This window comes from Oncorhynchus clarkii, chromosome 22 (genome assembly GCF_045791955.1).
Source record: "Oncorhynchus clarkii lewisi isolate Uvic-CL-2024 chromosome 22, UVic_Ocla_1.0, whole genome shotgun sequence".
NCBI classification, from domain to species: Eukaryota; Metazoa; Chordata; class Actinopteri; order Salmoniformes; family Salmonidae; genus Oncorhynchus; species Oncorhynchus clarkii.
The window spans coordinates 21,265,409-21,281,883 of NC_092168.1; the positions used below are offsets into that span (position 1 = coordinate 21,265,409).

The 16,475-nt window shown below is 42.4% G+C and overlaps 2 protein-coding genes across 2 annotated transcripts; one reads left to right on the forward strand and one right to left on the reverse strand.

The window, feature by feature from the left end:
• Nucleotides 1-1,092: 1,092 nt before the first annotated feature.
• Nucleotides 1,093-9,916, forward strand: LOC139380583 (lysosome-associated membrane glycoprotein 1-like). Its single transcript, XM_071123402.1, has 6 exons — nt 1,093-1,485; nt 6,157-6,359; nt 6,451-6,576; nt 7,150-7,216; nt 7,516-7,683; nt 7,869-9,916. The coding sequence occupies exons 1-6, from the start codon at nt 1,431-1,433 to the stop codon at nt 8,006-8,008; spliced, it is 759 nt and encodes a 252-aa protein (XP_070979503.1). The 5' UTR covers nt 1,093-1,430; the 3' UTR covers nt 8,009-9,916.
• A 466-nt stretch (nt 9,917-10,382) lies between these two features.
• LOC139380580 (growth hormone-regulated TBC protein 1-A-like) lies at nt 10,383-15,724 on the reverse strand. Its single transcript, XM_071123387.1, has 8 exons — nt 15,285-15,724; nt 14,465-14,610; nt 14,088-14,252; nt 12,929-13,053; nt 12,557-12,653; nt 12,074-12,246; nt 11,809-11,973; nt 10,383-10,702 (listed from the first exon to the last, which is right to left on the reverse strand). The coding sequence occupies exons 1-8, from the start codon at nt 15,359-15,361 to the stop codon at nt 10,622-10,624; spliced, it is 1,029 nt and encodes a 342-aa protein (XP_070979488.1). The 5' UTR covers nt 15,362-15,724; the 3' UTR covers nt 10,383-10,621.
• Nucleotides 15,725-16,475: the final 751 nt, after the last annotated feature.

Below are 16,475 nucleotides of genomic sequence, written 5' to 3' on the forward strand. Positions count from 1 at the left end.
TGTACCAGCTAAATTGCAGTGGTCTGAAGGGATAGGTTCATTCTATTAATATTTGTAATATTATTATTGAAATGACATCTAGCCTGTATTCGAGAGTATGCTGTGTCTCAACCGATGACTGGCATAACACAGACACATCAGATAATGTAAAATAGTGTCTAAGCTACAACATGTGAAAATTATAAAAATCGGAATCTGCGTTTTTAGATAATTGACGTTAAAGTTTTTTTTTTTAAAAAGAACATTTTATATTTAAAAACTCCCCCCCCCCAAGAAATCATAGAATAGTTTGACAACCCTGTTTATAGGCTTTCAAATGATATCCACCTCAACCATTTACCTTTTTCAGTAATTAAGACATGGCTTTACACAATTACTGTTGTTGTTTACGCAATCCAATAACAGTCTATTATAAATCGCAATCTGGGTCAGATGAGCATAATTTGAAAGGTTGTTCTATTGCCAACATGACTAGCTAAATTATAAAATACGATTTTACAGTATTAGGCTTTCACAAGGAAATTCAGCGAATTTTGGAGAACATAGACTGGAATCATGAGTGCATGAAGATTCGACCTGGCCTTATTAAGAATATCATTATTTCACTCATCCCTGTTTAAGACATTAGAGACTTGAAGGAGACCAGAACGGAGGTTGGAGGTTGCAGCTTGAATGTCAATAGACCTAATTGAGGTGAAGAAGGGGGTAAATAGCAAGTGGATGACAAAGCATTTTGACATCCCTGTGTGAAATGCTCGCCCGGCATCATCTGACTATGGAAGATGGACCACAACTGGTCTGAATGATGAGCAAAAATCCTCTTCAATATGAACATTTAATGAGTGAAGAGAGTGATGGTGTAGGTCTATTGGGACACATTTTTGGATGAGCTGGTTTCAAATATGCTCTTCTTTTTTTCCTTCTTTTCTTTTCAGAAAAAAGGTATGGAGAAAACGGTAGCATTGTTATTTACGAGGCAAACTACCGCGACCAAAATACAGAACACGTCACTTCCAACATTAAATCTCCATGGCAACATCGCAACCAACGTCACATCTGTAACTCCACAGCTGTCGAACGTCAACACGAATCACTACTCATGTCACGTGTTTATCCTGGGCGGTTCTTAAACTCTCCGTTACATGACCGTTGTCATTTCTTCTTGGTGCAGAGCATAAATCATCCGTGGTATGTGACGGTCCAAACACAACGATCATCAATTTAATCGGCACGAGGTAAAGCAAAAAGAAAGGAAATATTTCCGAAGATTTGTTTCCAGAGGACTCTTGCTCGCGGTAGCAAAGAGAGAGCACGAACAGTGGGTTTGCGTAGTTTCTAGCAAAGCTAGCTCACAGACCGTCCTGCATTCCTGTCTCTGGGTCGTGTGTATGCTGTTGTGATTCGCATTGGCAAACAACCGAATAAAAAATATGAAACAACATAACCGCAAACAACCCTTGTTCCTGGCGTTCATCACGTTTTTAGGTGAGTATAGATGCTAGATGGGCACAATAAATACAATGAATCTAACGCGAATACACCAGAATTCGGTCCTCTAACCTATTTTAACCTCGTTTGCTGGTTTATGTAAACGTGTAAAGCTGGTTCTTCGTTTGCCCTTTGACTTGCATTGCCCTATGTTACAGGTCGATGCGGGTCCAGACTGAATTGTTTGTCTTGCTTAGTGGCTGTCGTGCATGACAAAGTAAAGCGGTGCATGTGCGCTTTTGTGGCAATGGACCCCTCACGTGATTCCAAAAGTGCTGTGACAGTGATTTAAAAAAAAAACTGGATTCATTATGACCTGTATCATTATTGATGTCACTGCACTCGGTTGTTTTGTATATTACATTCTATGCTTGTTTCTTGGCAAGTAACCGATTTAGTGCTTTGGGCAATAAGCTGGTAGTCATGTGCTGTAGAAGGCCATGCTGTTAGATCGCAGTAACATGTGTACAGCCTGTCCTTTGTAATCTTCTCTTTGTAGGACAAACTGGGCCTAAATGTAATGTAGGACAAACTGGGCCTAAATGTAATAACTCCAGGTAAATGTTGCAATTCTTCAGCCATTCATGAATGTGCATCCATAAACAAGCTACATAAGGGCAGGACCAAAACAAGTGATCTAATGCAAGCTGTATGGTGCAGCGGTCTCTTTTTGGGGGGGGCTTAAATTAAACGGGTATACTTTAATCACAATTTTCTTTAATCAGTTTTGGTCTTTAATGCAGGGCCGACAGACAAGTTCCTTACCCCTTCCACTTGCCGCCTCCGTTTTTGCGGTAATGCTGCAATTTTGGATAGAGCAGACATTTCCATATATTTCTGTTAACCGCATGTGACAACTCCACCAGTTCTATTTATTACAGAATTTAAAGATGTCTTTTATTATATATTTTGTTTTATTATCAATTAGTTTGTTTAATATTTATTGTAATATTTGTTTTCTTTTCTGGTGGATTATACTAAAATTGCAATCAGCTTGTTTTAAATATAGCAATATTTTTATTTATTTAATTTAAGTAACCGAAAGTGAGATGTAAACAACAATGAAGGGAAAAAGGCCATTCTGGAACACGGGGTGAGCCATTCTTACAAATCTGCTAGAGAACCAGTTCAGATTTAAGTATAGCTTTTGTATGACTGAAGTCTTAAGTAAGCGGTCCAATACTTTAATATTTTCTGCCCTCCAAATCCATATTCATTACATAAATAGGCCTGTTCAATTTTCTGGATTGGCATTCCAAATAAAGTGGAATATCTTTGGCTCATATAATAAATAAAATATTTAGGTGTAGGCAAAGCCATAAGTAAATAGTTAATCAGGCTGATGTGTTCCACAAATAGACTTTTACTAGAGGAATGTGGAGTTTGAAATTAAATAAGTCTGCTAATATGGGCTATTGTCAACAGGACAATTGATAGCCACAACATTCAAAGTAGTAGTAGTTTTAAGGGCAATATAAAAATAATTACTGTATTGTTATTGTGATTGTCAATTTATCGTGATATGGATTTGTCTATATTGCCCAGCTCTGTAAACTTAATTGTCCTCAAGTTGCTGAATATTTTTTACATTTTAGCTTAAAGTTTCCTCCTCTATTCCTACAAAAGCGAGGTAGTGGTGAGTGTTCACTAGTATTTTCCTCTGCACAGGGAGATAGATGGACATTGGCCAAAGAGAATGTGAGCGATGACATCAGCAATGATGTAGCCTTGGAAGCCACATGAAGCTAATAGTGATGAATGTGACCGTATTGTAGAATTTTTTTATTTTTTGTATTTATTATTATTTTTTTTCAAATGAACCAAGTAGAACAGAAATGCTTCTTCATTCCAATGGTTCTTAAAAAAAACACTTGTGAGTCAAGGGTTTCACATTTTGGGGAATATTCAGAGGTGGAAACTTTGTGGGAATTAACAGGAATATATGAATATAATTTAAAATGTAGATGTTTATTGTATAGGATATATTTACCATATATGGAGACAATATCATGTGGAGACAGAAACATTAACCTTTTACCTTGTCATAAGTAAACCATTTCAAATGATTTAAATCCTTCCAATAGAAATAAAAAACATTTAGTTATGAATTTAATTTTAATTGAGTTGACTCTTCACATGATTTCTCTGAACAAAAGATAAGGAATATTGAATGATCCATCGCATCTCCCAAAAACGTTTAACATACATCTGTAAATGAAAATAAAGCTTTGGTTGTCTTCCTCAGGCTTCTCCCTGGACTTCCTCAATGTCCACCTCTTGAACATCAGACTCTGGGGTCTCATCTTCATTGTCACTTTCCAACCTTGAGGATGGATTGTTGTCAGGCTCAAAAAGCCTCAAGTTTGCCCGGATGGCCACCAATTTTTCAACCCTTGTATTGGTCAGCCTGTTGCGTGCTTTGGTGTGTGTTCCCAAACAAGGACCAGTTGTGCTCTGAGGCGGCTGATGTTGGTGGGATTTGGAGGATGATGGAGGCAACAGGGGAAAGATCCACAAAGTCCCTTCCACCAGGTGACTGATGAGATATGTTGGCGTGACTGCCATATTGCATCTTCATCCCAAAGCCCTTGCTTGGAAGTGTACTTCGCCAGACTGCCGAGAACCTTGCTCTCCTCCAGGCCAAGGTGGCGAGACACGGAAGTGTTGACACCACAGGCCTAGTTTCTCTGCACCAGAGAGGATGCTCTTGCCAGCATACTTGGGGTCCAACATGTACACTGTGGCGTGTATGGGCTTCAGGCAGAAGTCTTCACGCTTTTTGACGTATTTCAGAACTGCAGTTTCCTCTGCTTGGCGCAACAGTGAAGTGGGCAGGGCAGTACGTATTTCTTCTCTTACATCTGCAAGCAGAGTCTGAACATCAGACAGGATGGCATTGTCGCCCTCAATCGCTGCAATGGCCACTGCTATAGGTTTCAGGCTGCTTACCACTCTCTCCCAAAATACATCATCCAGAAGGATCCTCTTGATGGGGCTGTCCATATCGGCAGACTGCGATATGGCCATTTCTTGGAGACTCCTTCTCCTTCCCCACCCAAAAGGGGGGTTGCTGGGCAGCATCAATGTGGTGCTCTTATTCTTTTCACTTTGCTTGGTGAGGTAGATTGCTGGAATAACTTGACCCTTCACATACCTAACCATTCCCTTGGCTGTCTTGTAGATTGTATCCATTGTTTTCAGTGCCATGATGTCCTTTAGGAGCACCTTCAATGCAGGAGCAGCAGAGCCAATGGGAGTGATGTGAGGGTAGGACTCCTCCAAGCAGCCTTCATGTTCGCAGCATTGTCTGTCACCAGTGCAAATACCTTCTGTGGTCCTAATGCTCATCTGCAATGTAGAGACCAGTGTGTCTGTTGTCCCTTCTCTGTGCTCTTGTAGAATACTGGTTGAGGGGTGGCGATTATGTAGTTAATTATTCCTTGCCCAAGAACATTCGGCCACCCATCAGAGATGATTGCAATAAAGTTTGCTTTCTCTGATTTGCTTGACCTTCACTTGAACTCTGCATCCAGCAAATTACTAGATAAAGCATGTCTGATTGGAGGGGTCTCTTCCAATACACATTGCCTGTGAGCATCGGGTGAATCAGTTGCATACACAGCTCGAGCAAGACCAGCATTTCTCAGCATTTCTCTGACTACGTTCCTCCATTGAGTCAACTTCTGATTCCAGGAGGACCACGAGCTGTTGCTATCGATAAGGTGTCTGATTCCTCTTTCACCTTGAATAGAAGTAGATGGACTTTTGTCAGAGGTTGCTTGTTGTGAGCATTGAGGAAACTTTATGCCCTTGGCCAGATGATTTTGCATCTTTGTTGCATTCTTCACATATGATTTGGCACAGTATTTGCAAATGTACACAGCGTTACCTTCTACATTAGCTGCAGTGAAATGTCTCCACACATCAGATCGTGCCCGTGTCATTTTCCTGTAAAGATTATTCACCCCACCCAGTATTGTAATTAAAACTTACCAGAAGGCTCAGACAGTGTAGTAGTATGGGCTCAATAGAATCTCATTAGTGTGCAAGATCTGGAGAATCAGCTGATGGAAGAATGCATGCAGAGGGTTCCAATTGCATTGAATTGGGGATAGTATTACTAAAATATGCCACAAGAACTAGAATCCCTGTTAAGCCAACTTTAAAAAAAAATGAATTTAAGCAAAATTCCCAGGCTCAACTTCAATGGAAATTTACTGTAAAGTTTCCGACCCTTTGCAACCCTAGGTGTGACGCACTAAAGCGCTTGGAATTTGTGACTGCAAAATAAATGGAACCAGAGTTTTGTTACCACCCAGTTTTAAGCCAACCCATTAAAGGAATTAGCCACAATATTACCTCAAGGTTACTGACCTACTCAATGGGTGCATCTCAAGTGTCTCACTTCATCTCCTCATATCTGATAACGCATGATAGGTGAAAGCAACATTATGGCGTTGAATGCCTGCAGAGGTTGCTTGTCTAGTTCTTTCACATCTATACAGATAGAGGAGAACACTCAAGACTATTGAGATGTACCCTGTGAGACCTAACCACCAGCTAGCTAAGGATCGGACCGAGCTGTATCTTTTTTTCTATCCATGCTTGTACTCTGATTCTAGACTGGCATTGGCTGTTTGACTTTATTGACTTATTGTTACATTACAGCGGTCACGTTGCATCAGAGCTTTGCTGCCACTGACGTCCCGCCCACTGCTGCTGCCCCTCAAACCACGGCTCCGCCACCTGCGCCCCCAGCCCGGCCTGAGAGGGGCAACTACACTGTAACCAACGGCAATGGGACCGTCTGTCTGATGGCCCGCATGGGACTGCAGCTCAACATCCGCTTCAGCTCTGCCTCTCTCAATAATGTACACACGCGGACACAGACTTGCACATACTTGCAGCCCAGGCACTCTCTCGCACCCTCACACTAACTTGTGTCTTGTCCTGTGTGTGCAGACTGTGCAAGACGTGTTGAACCTCCAGCCCAACGTGACTAAGAGCTCAGGGTCATGTGACTCGGACAGTGCCACCCTGCTGCTGATGGCTGAGGAGAAAACCAACCTCACCTTCGTTTTCTCCCTGGTCAGAGCGCTCTTTACCTTTTTTTAGCTTCTCTTTACTTTGTTTCTCATCTTTGGCTGTACCATTCACCTCTTACCAGACACAGACACACACTCACTAACACGTGAACACACACAGAGCGAGGCAGAGTAAACCCACAGAATAGATATGCCCTGGTGCCTGGTGTTACCAGCAGGAATGTCGTGTGTCGGCGGAATGGAGGTGATGGATGGCAGACAACTGATCTCTACATGACCTGATTAACCTGCACACACACTTTAACATAGGAATACACACATACTGAAACAACACGCAAATATCGACACAGGAAAACATTATCTGGGAGATGATTTGTTTACTCTCTCTCATATCAGTACAAGCTTAAGTAAGGTAGTCTTCTGTATCAGTAGTACAAACCTTTCTGCACTAACACCTGACGGCCACAAGATGGAGCCTAATGAACAAGCAGAGAACAGGCACTCTTGATTTAGTTTGTTCCATCCTGGTTTAAATGGAGTGGGCTTGGCTCTGTAATCCTGTGTATGTGTTTGATGTACATAGCGTGTCTCGTCATTGGTTCTCTTGTGTCTGCAGAATGCCACGTCCAGTAAGTACCACCTGAGTGGAGTTACTCTGTCTGCAGCCTGGCCGGACATGAGTGGTGAGTCTGGATCCATAGTTCACCAATCAATGGATCATCTCTGCAGCATTTAATTTAGTGAATAATACATGATCCATCTATCCTCTTAACCTCCATCTGCAGTTTTTCCCAGTGTTGAACCCTTCTATAATCCTCCCTTTCCCACAATCCATCCCCCACCTGGTCCTACTGTAACTTCTTGTCCTTATTCCCCCCCCCCTTCCATCCTTTCCACATCCCTCTTTTCTTCCTCTTTTCCATTCTGCCTGTTTTCTCTTCCCTTTCTCACCCCACCTATAACCTCGCTGTTGTCTCTCCAGAGCCCTTCTCAGCCAGTAACAGTAGTCTGGACTACCTGCATGGTACCCTGGGGCGTAGTTACATGTGTCGTGAGGAGCAGACTCTGGCTGTGGCTGTGAACTTCTCTCTCAACACCTTCCAGCTGCAGGTGCAGCCCTTCGGCCTAACCGGGGACCAGTTTGGAGCAGGTACTATACTGGGTGTTACTATGGGACTTATTTCAGGAAAGTGGTTATCCAGAGTTCTGAGATTGGAGTAATAGATGGTCACTAATTCAACTCCTGCTTTTTTTCTTTCCATTTTTTCCACCTGTCTCTCACCTGCTCTTTTCTTTCTCTCTCCATTGGGGTCTCTCCTCTCTCAATCTCTCCAGCGGAGGAGTGTCAGCTGGATGAGGATGACATGTTGATCCCCATCATCGTGGGCACTGCGCTGGCCAGCCTGGTCCTCATCGTTCTTGTGGCCTACCTTATCGGCAGGAAGAGGAGCCACGCCGGGTACCAGACTATCTGAGATTACTTCCTGTCAATTGACCCCCCCCCCCCCCCAGATTGACTGAACCTCACTCCGACCCTCAACTGAACTTCCCCAACCCCATTCAGTTGGTCTTACCGTAGAATCTTTGCTGCCACCTCCTCCCCTTTGTACTCACCTACTCCACGTTGGGTCTCCATGGGGTTGATTTGCACTTTCAGAACTGAACTGCTCCTTTGTATGCTGACAGATTGTAATGACATAACGAAACAGATCGACACAGTCCCTCAACACTGCAGGAGGGGATGGTGTGGTGGCGTGCTCATAACCGTATGCTGAATAATAATCCACACTCTGCGTAGCCTAAGGTATTTTTATCATGCTTACGTTTTACTGGTGTCTGACATGGGAATTCTGAGGGATTGTTTGTTTACAAGCATTACTGCTGCTGTTTTCAATGGCTTTTTCTGTTTTTGATGGTGGCCATTGTCAGTCATATAATAGGTCACTGTTACTCTTGTGTGAAGGGAATATTATGACTAGCTGGCTGCTCCCCTCTCTCAACCAGTGAAAGTTAACTTGTTGCATAATGTTTGCAACATCATTGAATATGGAGTTGATGGAAGTTGCCTCTAACCACTGGTCCAGGGTCAGATATTTTTGTATCCTGTTTGTTAGGAGCTGAATAATCTGACCTTAGATCTGTGGTTAGGGGCTTCGCTTGGGACCGGAGGTCAGCTGCAGATTGGGAATGGTAGTGTTTGTCAATCCATAGGGGCACATTTTGTTTACTTTGGGTTCCCCTCGGAATGGATTGAGGAAAAAGGATGAAGGTAATTTGATGGTAAAGCAGTTGTCTGCAGAGAGGGGGACTCATTAATTTATGGTGATCAAAGTCCACAAACCACCCTATAACCCCTAAATAACTTGGAATCTCCACTTTGTCTGATTAATACATTTGCGGGGCTAGAGGTTGTTTCTGGACCAGGCCTCAGATTTTTTTTCAATGATTCTAAGAGGGAATGTGAAACTGAATTGACAGAACGAGCATCACACGCTACACTAGAATGAAGGGGCGTGTGCTCCACTTCGACATTGATATTACAGCGCACTGTACCATGGCTGTTATGAAACATGACTACCATGTTACTACCTAATTGATTATGTGCCAATTCTTTCCCCTTAGCAGTGACTTAAACCTGGTTTTATGAATACTGGTACTACCAATTATAGTTACATTAAGACAGATTTTTGTTGCTACTTTGTTGGTACTTCCAGTGATTATATTACGGGTGCTCACAAAGCCCAAATACTAGTTTAAAATGTAACTGGACATTTAAGTGAATAGGCCCTCGTAGGTTGTTTTCTCAAGTTAGGATTCAGGCTATTATAGTTGGAGTTACTGTCCATAGTACAACACCATTTTAGAGAGGAATACATCTTAAATGCCCGTGCCAAATGGAATCTGTGCCTCTCCACTTACAAGAAGGATGGGATCTATGCCAATGTTATAGTTTCTCTCAGTTATGTCTCAAATTACAACCTATTCCCCATGTAGTGCACATCTTCGTTGTCATTGGGGACATACCCTTTCTATCTACACAGCATGTGACCTTGTCAGGGACATTCCCTTTGTTGATTTGCCTGGCCTATTGAATGATCATAGATGATGCATTGTTTGTAGTGAAACGGGGAAGTGAAAAGGATGTGAACTTTCACTCCACCCCTCATTTAGAAGTATCCATATGTAGTGATTCAGGGCTGGATTCAATCAGTATCAGAGCGAGATGTTCCCGCATTAACATAAGCGCTACATGTCAACTCAATCAGCAATTACCTGAATTAACGCGGATGTTCCGCGATACAGATTGGATCCGGCCCTTAAGGTTTAAGAGAATGTTTTAATTTTCTAAAAGCGAAGCAAATAAAATAAGAGGTGAGGAATGAGCTCTATGTACAGTTTGTCTTGGTGTTTGACAGAACCCTTGGTTCTATTCGAGGTTGCTTGTATTGGAACACAAATCGCTAAGCTTGGAGAAAAAAGCAATACATTTTGCTTAAATGTAATCGACAGTAATTAACTTCCAATTGAAGGTTACAGTGAGAGAGCAGCCCTTTGTTGAAAAAAGTCAACTTTGGTCCAATTAAACCAGTCAAATTCCAACTTGAGGTATGATTGCACATGCAATCTTGCATTGACTCAATGTATGAACTTATGCACACTTCAAGTTATGATTCAGGCCTAAGTGTGCACTTGCTCACTCTCCCTCATGGATTTTAAAGCATTGGTATGGTGTAGAGTTATCACATTTTCCTCCCCAGGCGATTCCTGGGTTGGACTATGGTACCCTTTGGGGAGAACGCTCCACTCTGTCAAACCACAACTTATCATTCCCATGATCCTACCACAGGAAAAGTGCAAGATTACAGTTTAATGCTTTTTACAATACAAATAATATTTGGCTAGATGGGGGTACTACAATCACGCAGCTCATTTCAGCATCTATGAAGAGTGATTGCCATGTGTGGTTCCTGGTTATTTCTCCAAATGTGAAATCTGATCATCTGTAGCTCAACTACAATGAAGATGACCTGATAACCACAAGAAGTTATTAGTGGTGGAGGAGTGGTCAAGGGCGGAGTCTGGACATCTCAGTCACTGTGTTCTCTGCATGTCTCCCTTAGCTTAGTGATGGTTGCCATGGAGAGACTTCCTGGTTCCCTGAAGATTTCCTGTCATTATCAAGAAAAGAAAGGCCAGAGTTCACCGGTGAAGTTGTCAATAGATGCTGATCTAAAGTCTCTCGCATTTCCTTACTCATGGTTAAAGATGCACTTCAGCTATTTGACCTTTTCCTGTTAAATTATATCCCAAGTATAAATCGTAATGTACAGACTTAAGGGTAAAACATTTTTTGGAGCAAGTGTTTTTTAGACTAGTGGTTCCCTGGGAATGCACAAGGTGCAATTTCAAAATTGGATAGTGCATCATCAGTTTCCCTCGTCATGTCAGTCATTGCATACCTTAGAGCTATGTATAACTCTTCAGAAATGTCCAGATCAACTAGCCCATCTCAGCTAACATTTGAGCTAGGTTTTTTAGCCCATAGATTGTAGTGGGACGGGAACAGTGCTTGTGCCCATAGAAAGACGTGGCGGGCACGAGATGTTCCCCAATTCTGGAAGGGGGCCCGAGTGAAAATGTTTGAGAACCCCTGTTTTAGACCAACTTCAAGAGTTGGCTATTCAAGGAGTTGGTCTGATGCATTAACTCCTCCCCCTTGCTCGTGGGAACAATAGACAAGCAATACAGGTCAAAAAAGGAAAGGCTCACCCCCCCACACTTATGCAATGTCATACCTGGACCACCTATTGAGATGTGCCTTTTGTTAAAGGTCCAGTGCAGTCAAAAAATGTGATTTTTCCTGTGTTTTATTTATACATTATGAGGTTGGAATAATACTGAGGAATTGTGAAACTTATAAATGCCCTTTTCATGCAAGAGCTGTTTGAACAGACTGCCTGAAAGTTTAGCCTGTTTTGGTGGGATGGCATTTTGGCATGCCTGGTGACATCACCAGGTGGTAAATTAGTTAACAGACCAATAAGAGTTACAAACCTCTCTGCCAATAACAGCTAGCTTTACGTTTTCCTCTCCCAGATAGTCCTAGCAAAATTATTGTTTGGGAAATTAGTATTCGCTAAGAAGCTTTTTGACCACGTTAATTGAAAACAATCACAGTAGGGTACCTAATTGTCACCCGGCTGCATTTGACATTAAGGTTAGGAACAGACCCTAGACCTTTGCATAAGGTTACCTCTCTTCTGGAGTAGCTTACCTGCATGAAGGTGTGGCAGTCGTATGTGAAGGCTCCCTGGGTGATCAGTTTGAAGCGCTCACACACCTCGACCATGGAGCGGGCCTGCAGGATCTCAGCCTGGGCCACGCGGAACAGTATCTTAGAGCCCTCGTAAAACAGGCAGTCCCAGATCCGTAAAACTGTCTAAGAGAAGAAAAAAGACATTAGAATAATTATCATACAGAGGGTGACGATAGACCCAGACTTTACCAAAACATCCACACACTACTCCAATCCCCTTCACCTCTACAGGCAGGACATCGATGTAGAGGCAGATGAACCATCGGGAGACCACCAGGGTCCACATGACGTTGTGTTGGGCCATGGCCTGCCACACAGCCGGGGCTTTGACCCTCACCAGCTCGCCCAACACCTCCTGGTCCGTCTTCAACCCCAGCATGGCCGGGCTGTAGTAGTCTACAACAAGAACGTGTCAGGTTAATTCAGTCCAGTGTTTGACAAGAGGTTGTGTGTGTGTACATAGATGGCATATATCCTGAAACCTGAGATGCATCCTGTGTTTGCTCATGTCGTAATGAGAGCTCGACATACCAACAACACAGTCTTACCACAAGCCTCGTGACCATGGCGCTATTCCACATTAGCAGCTCCCAAAATACACAGAAGGGAAAACCTTCAAACAAACAAGTGGGTCTACTACCATGACTATGCAAACCTCACCACGCGTATCCTCTCACACAACCAGACAGGAGCGTGTGGGACTAACCAGAGAGTATTCTTCCCAACAAAGAGTCCATGAGCCAGAAGGACTTCTCTTCATCCTTAGTGATGATGATGAGGTAGCCTGCAATGAAGTTCATACCCTAGAGTAGAGAAAAACAATAACTCCCTTCACACACACACACACACAAACAGAAACTTGTGCACACATGGTGTGTACCCACAATGCACACACTTTAGAGGACAGGTGAGGTATAGGCAGTTATTACAGCCACAGGGGACAGAACAGGTACACATGGAAGAGGCGACAGTGGACGTATTGTACACACGTTAGGTAAACAAAGGTAAGCAAGACTGACACAGGAGACCAGTGAGATCCATCCAACAGATGATTTATAGTATCTATAAGGCCCAGTACCTGGCAGTATCCCACAGCCTGGTTGTGGTGTCCATACGCCAGCAGCACGTTGTACAGGGCCTTCTGCAGACAGGGCTCTGAGCTGTTCCGGAACTGCACGTTGTCAGGGAACGTTCTGTGCATGTCTGGCGAGACAGGGCACTCCGCCATCAGCCAATCATAGTAACGGAACAATCAGGGTCTTGTTCATTAGACAGCCATTCTGTTTTCTGTTGCAAGATGCTATAGAGCGATTACACGCCAGCAGGAGCAGAATATATCTTCGGTATCTCAGATTGTTGATCTCAGGATGTTTGAAATGCTTTTTACATTTATCACATTTTTTTTAGATCATAATAAAAGTGGCCATTTTGGGCCCTTTTTAACCTATACATGTCTCCTGTAAGACCCTATGATCTGTGAACTGTATTTGATATAGACATCTTGGTGTCATTATACTCCTTATAATGTGCTCTGAAATATGGAGTAGGTCTTGATTCTGAAATATAAATTTACACATTAAACTAATATCTCAAAACTACAATTTTTGATTATGTTCATTTTAAGACAGATTGTTTGGAACAATATACTCTACAAGTACATCACAATTCCAGAGTGGGCTCTGCTAATTCTGAAGGTATAATACATTTTATGAGCGCCACCAACACAGTGAATGGAAAAATGGATTCAAAGGGAACTCCATTTGCTGGTGACTGAAATTGCAATCCTAAAGGAGGGTTGTGACCTTTGTTAATGACCTATAATGTCAATTGCGATGAATAAAATAGGGAATATCATTAAAAGTACCATGTTGAATAAATGTGAAAATGTGTATTTCATAATGAAGACATACTCCATATTTGGGAGCACACTATAAGGAGTATAAATGCCTGTATCATTTATGGTTCACAGAACATTGGGTCTTATAGGACGAGTGTATAGGTCTAAAAAGGGCCTAAAATGGCCCAATTTCATCATGAAATTGGTGATACAAATGTAAAAAGCATGGTAAACATCCTTCCTAGAAAACAGAAAGGAAAACGCAGCACACTGCTGCTCATGCTTTCTACCAATGAAGTTCCTATTTAACAATTGCCAGAACAATCTGAGATTCCAAAAATATTTTCCTCCCCTGCTGGCGTGGAATTGCCCATAAAACATTTTATATTGCTTCCAGTACCTATCCTGACGGTCTCCTCCAGCTTGGCATCGTGCTGCTGCTCGGTACCCAGCAGAGAGTGGTAGTACCCTGGGTTCTTTTCCAGCTGCTCCTGGGCCCCGCTGGCTGCCATCCAGATCTGGGCTCGGTGCTCGTTGGGCACACCCTTACGCACGTACCGCTTCACTAAGAGAACCGAAACCATGACTACAGTCAAAACTCAGAATGCAAATATAGAATGAAAATTCTTATTCAATATATGTATGTGTTGTGTGTTTATTCCCCTGTCTGTGTGTGTGTGTGTGATATATATATATATATATGTGTTGTGTGTTTATTCCCCTGTCTGTGTGTGATATATATATATATATATATATATGTGTGTGTGTGCATCACACCCTTCAGGTTCTTCTCCACGTGGACTTTCCCCTGTAGGAGTTTAGACCACTTGATGGACCTTCTGGTGAGCACGGCTACATACTCAGCCATCATCTTCTCATAGGACTCATAACCCTCAGGCATCTCAAACCCATACGAGTCCACCCTAGAGAGAAAGCAGGGTCAGTCTGAGAATACACACACAGAAAAAAAACTATGGATCTATATGACCCACATTCTAGACCCAGTAGACTGCATTGATCACAGAGGGATGTCAGTGTGGGTTGAAAGCCTGGAACTGTTATAGCATAGTGACAGTCAGGTGACATTACATTGGCCAAGCTTTAGCTACAATAACCTGAGCTAGGTGGTTGGGATTACTGTGACAGGTAGCTGGGATCAGATGACATGCTGTTCAATCAACCCGTGTGAAATTACAACCCTAGAGGTTGAAACTGCATATCAAAAACCAAGCCAAAAGAAGGAAGATGAAGACAAGTTCAAACATCCCAAACAGACATAACATGCAATAAAACAAAAAGGTAGAGGTTTCACAATTGTGTACTTAATGGCAATTCAGCTGGTAAATGCAAACTTTGTGACAAACTGTAGACAGCAAAGTAAAAGCCAGATGATAGGCCCTACTCTAAAAGCCCACCTGGTTAATTATTGTCATGCCATGACGTTGTCACCTGATACACAACTTCATGACAGATGCTGTATAACTTTTCATTGCTTGTAATAATCACGGATAAGTCGGAGACAAATAAATGTATGATACTCATCATTGCAACAACACAAAAATCACACAAGGAAATGTCAAAACTGTTAGGGCCCTACCTGTCATTCGCATTGGTGCTGTTGTTCAGGTGAAGCTGGGAAGTGATCGAGATGTTACCGCTCGTTTCACTCTCCATAGCTTGTTGCCTACTCCTCCGAATTGTCGGTAAAATGTGAAAACGTGACACCCACTCTCGAACTTAAGTTTCTGATCCACCAACTCCAATAGTTGCAGTCACATCAGAAAGTCATAGACTACTATCATACATTGCCAGCTGCCAGTCAGCGGGAGCAAAAAAAACGACGGACTTGTAACGACACGGATGCTCAAAGGTTAATCAGGAGCAATCCATGTCACGAAACAACTTGCAGGCTAATGTGAAATTAAATATCTTGCCATAAAATGTTGAAACAAAAAAACATGGAAAAGTCCATTAATCTACTACCGCTCTTCAGCCCATATATGAATACGATTCCTCTCCCCTATCTCGCCCATGATTAATCAGGAGGCGGGACTTGTTTTGTAAACTTCCCCCACCTCAGGTATATCCATTCCGTAAACTCTACATTCAGCCCACTTGGTTTATAGTCCAATAGCGTGCAACTGCAGGCCGCAAATTCAAATAGTGCTTGTTTCGCTTTCCATCCTCAATGGTCTCCTTGGTTCTATCAAGCCATGGCAGCAACATATGCCACTTTTGTGCCTTTATGTCAGTGTTGTGTATTTATTTACTCACAAAAGACAAACCTACTTTCCACTCTCCAGTAGCCTAGACTAATGCTCAACAGTTGATCAACAAAATAAACATTGCATTCTGGTTGTATAAGAGTTGTGGTTTCCCCTAATGGTTAAGCTTAGGGTTTGTAAAAGGTAGGCTAAGCAGATCATAGATATGTGCCTAAGAGCAACATTGGGATGGTGATAACATCCATAGCAATTGTAATATGTTGGTTAAACATTACACAAGTAATGATGCCAACAATACAGTATCTGTTCATTCCCTCCATCAGTATAGTAACCTGCCATTAGTCCAAATTATAGTCTTGTCCTACAACATAGAGAATGTATGTTCTAATCTACACAATACAGTAGGTTATATTGGAGTGTTCTGGGACATTTTCAACCTGCATAAGGCCCTTGTGTGATGTGTAAATGAAGAGGAAGACCGTACTAGAGGGCAACAGCTAATTGGACTGGGTCTTAAATACTCATGATGCAGTGTGTGTGGTGCGTAACTTGAGTCTGCTGGG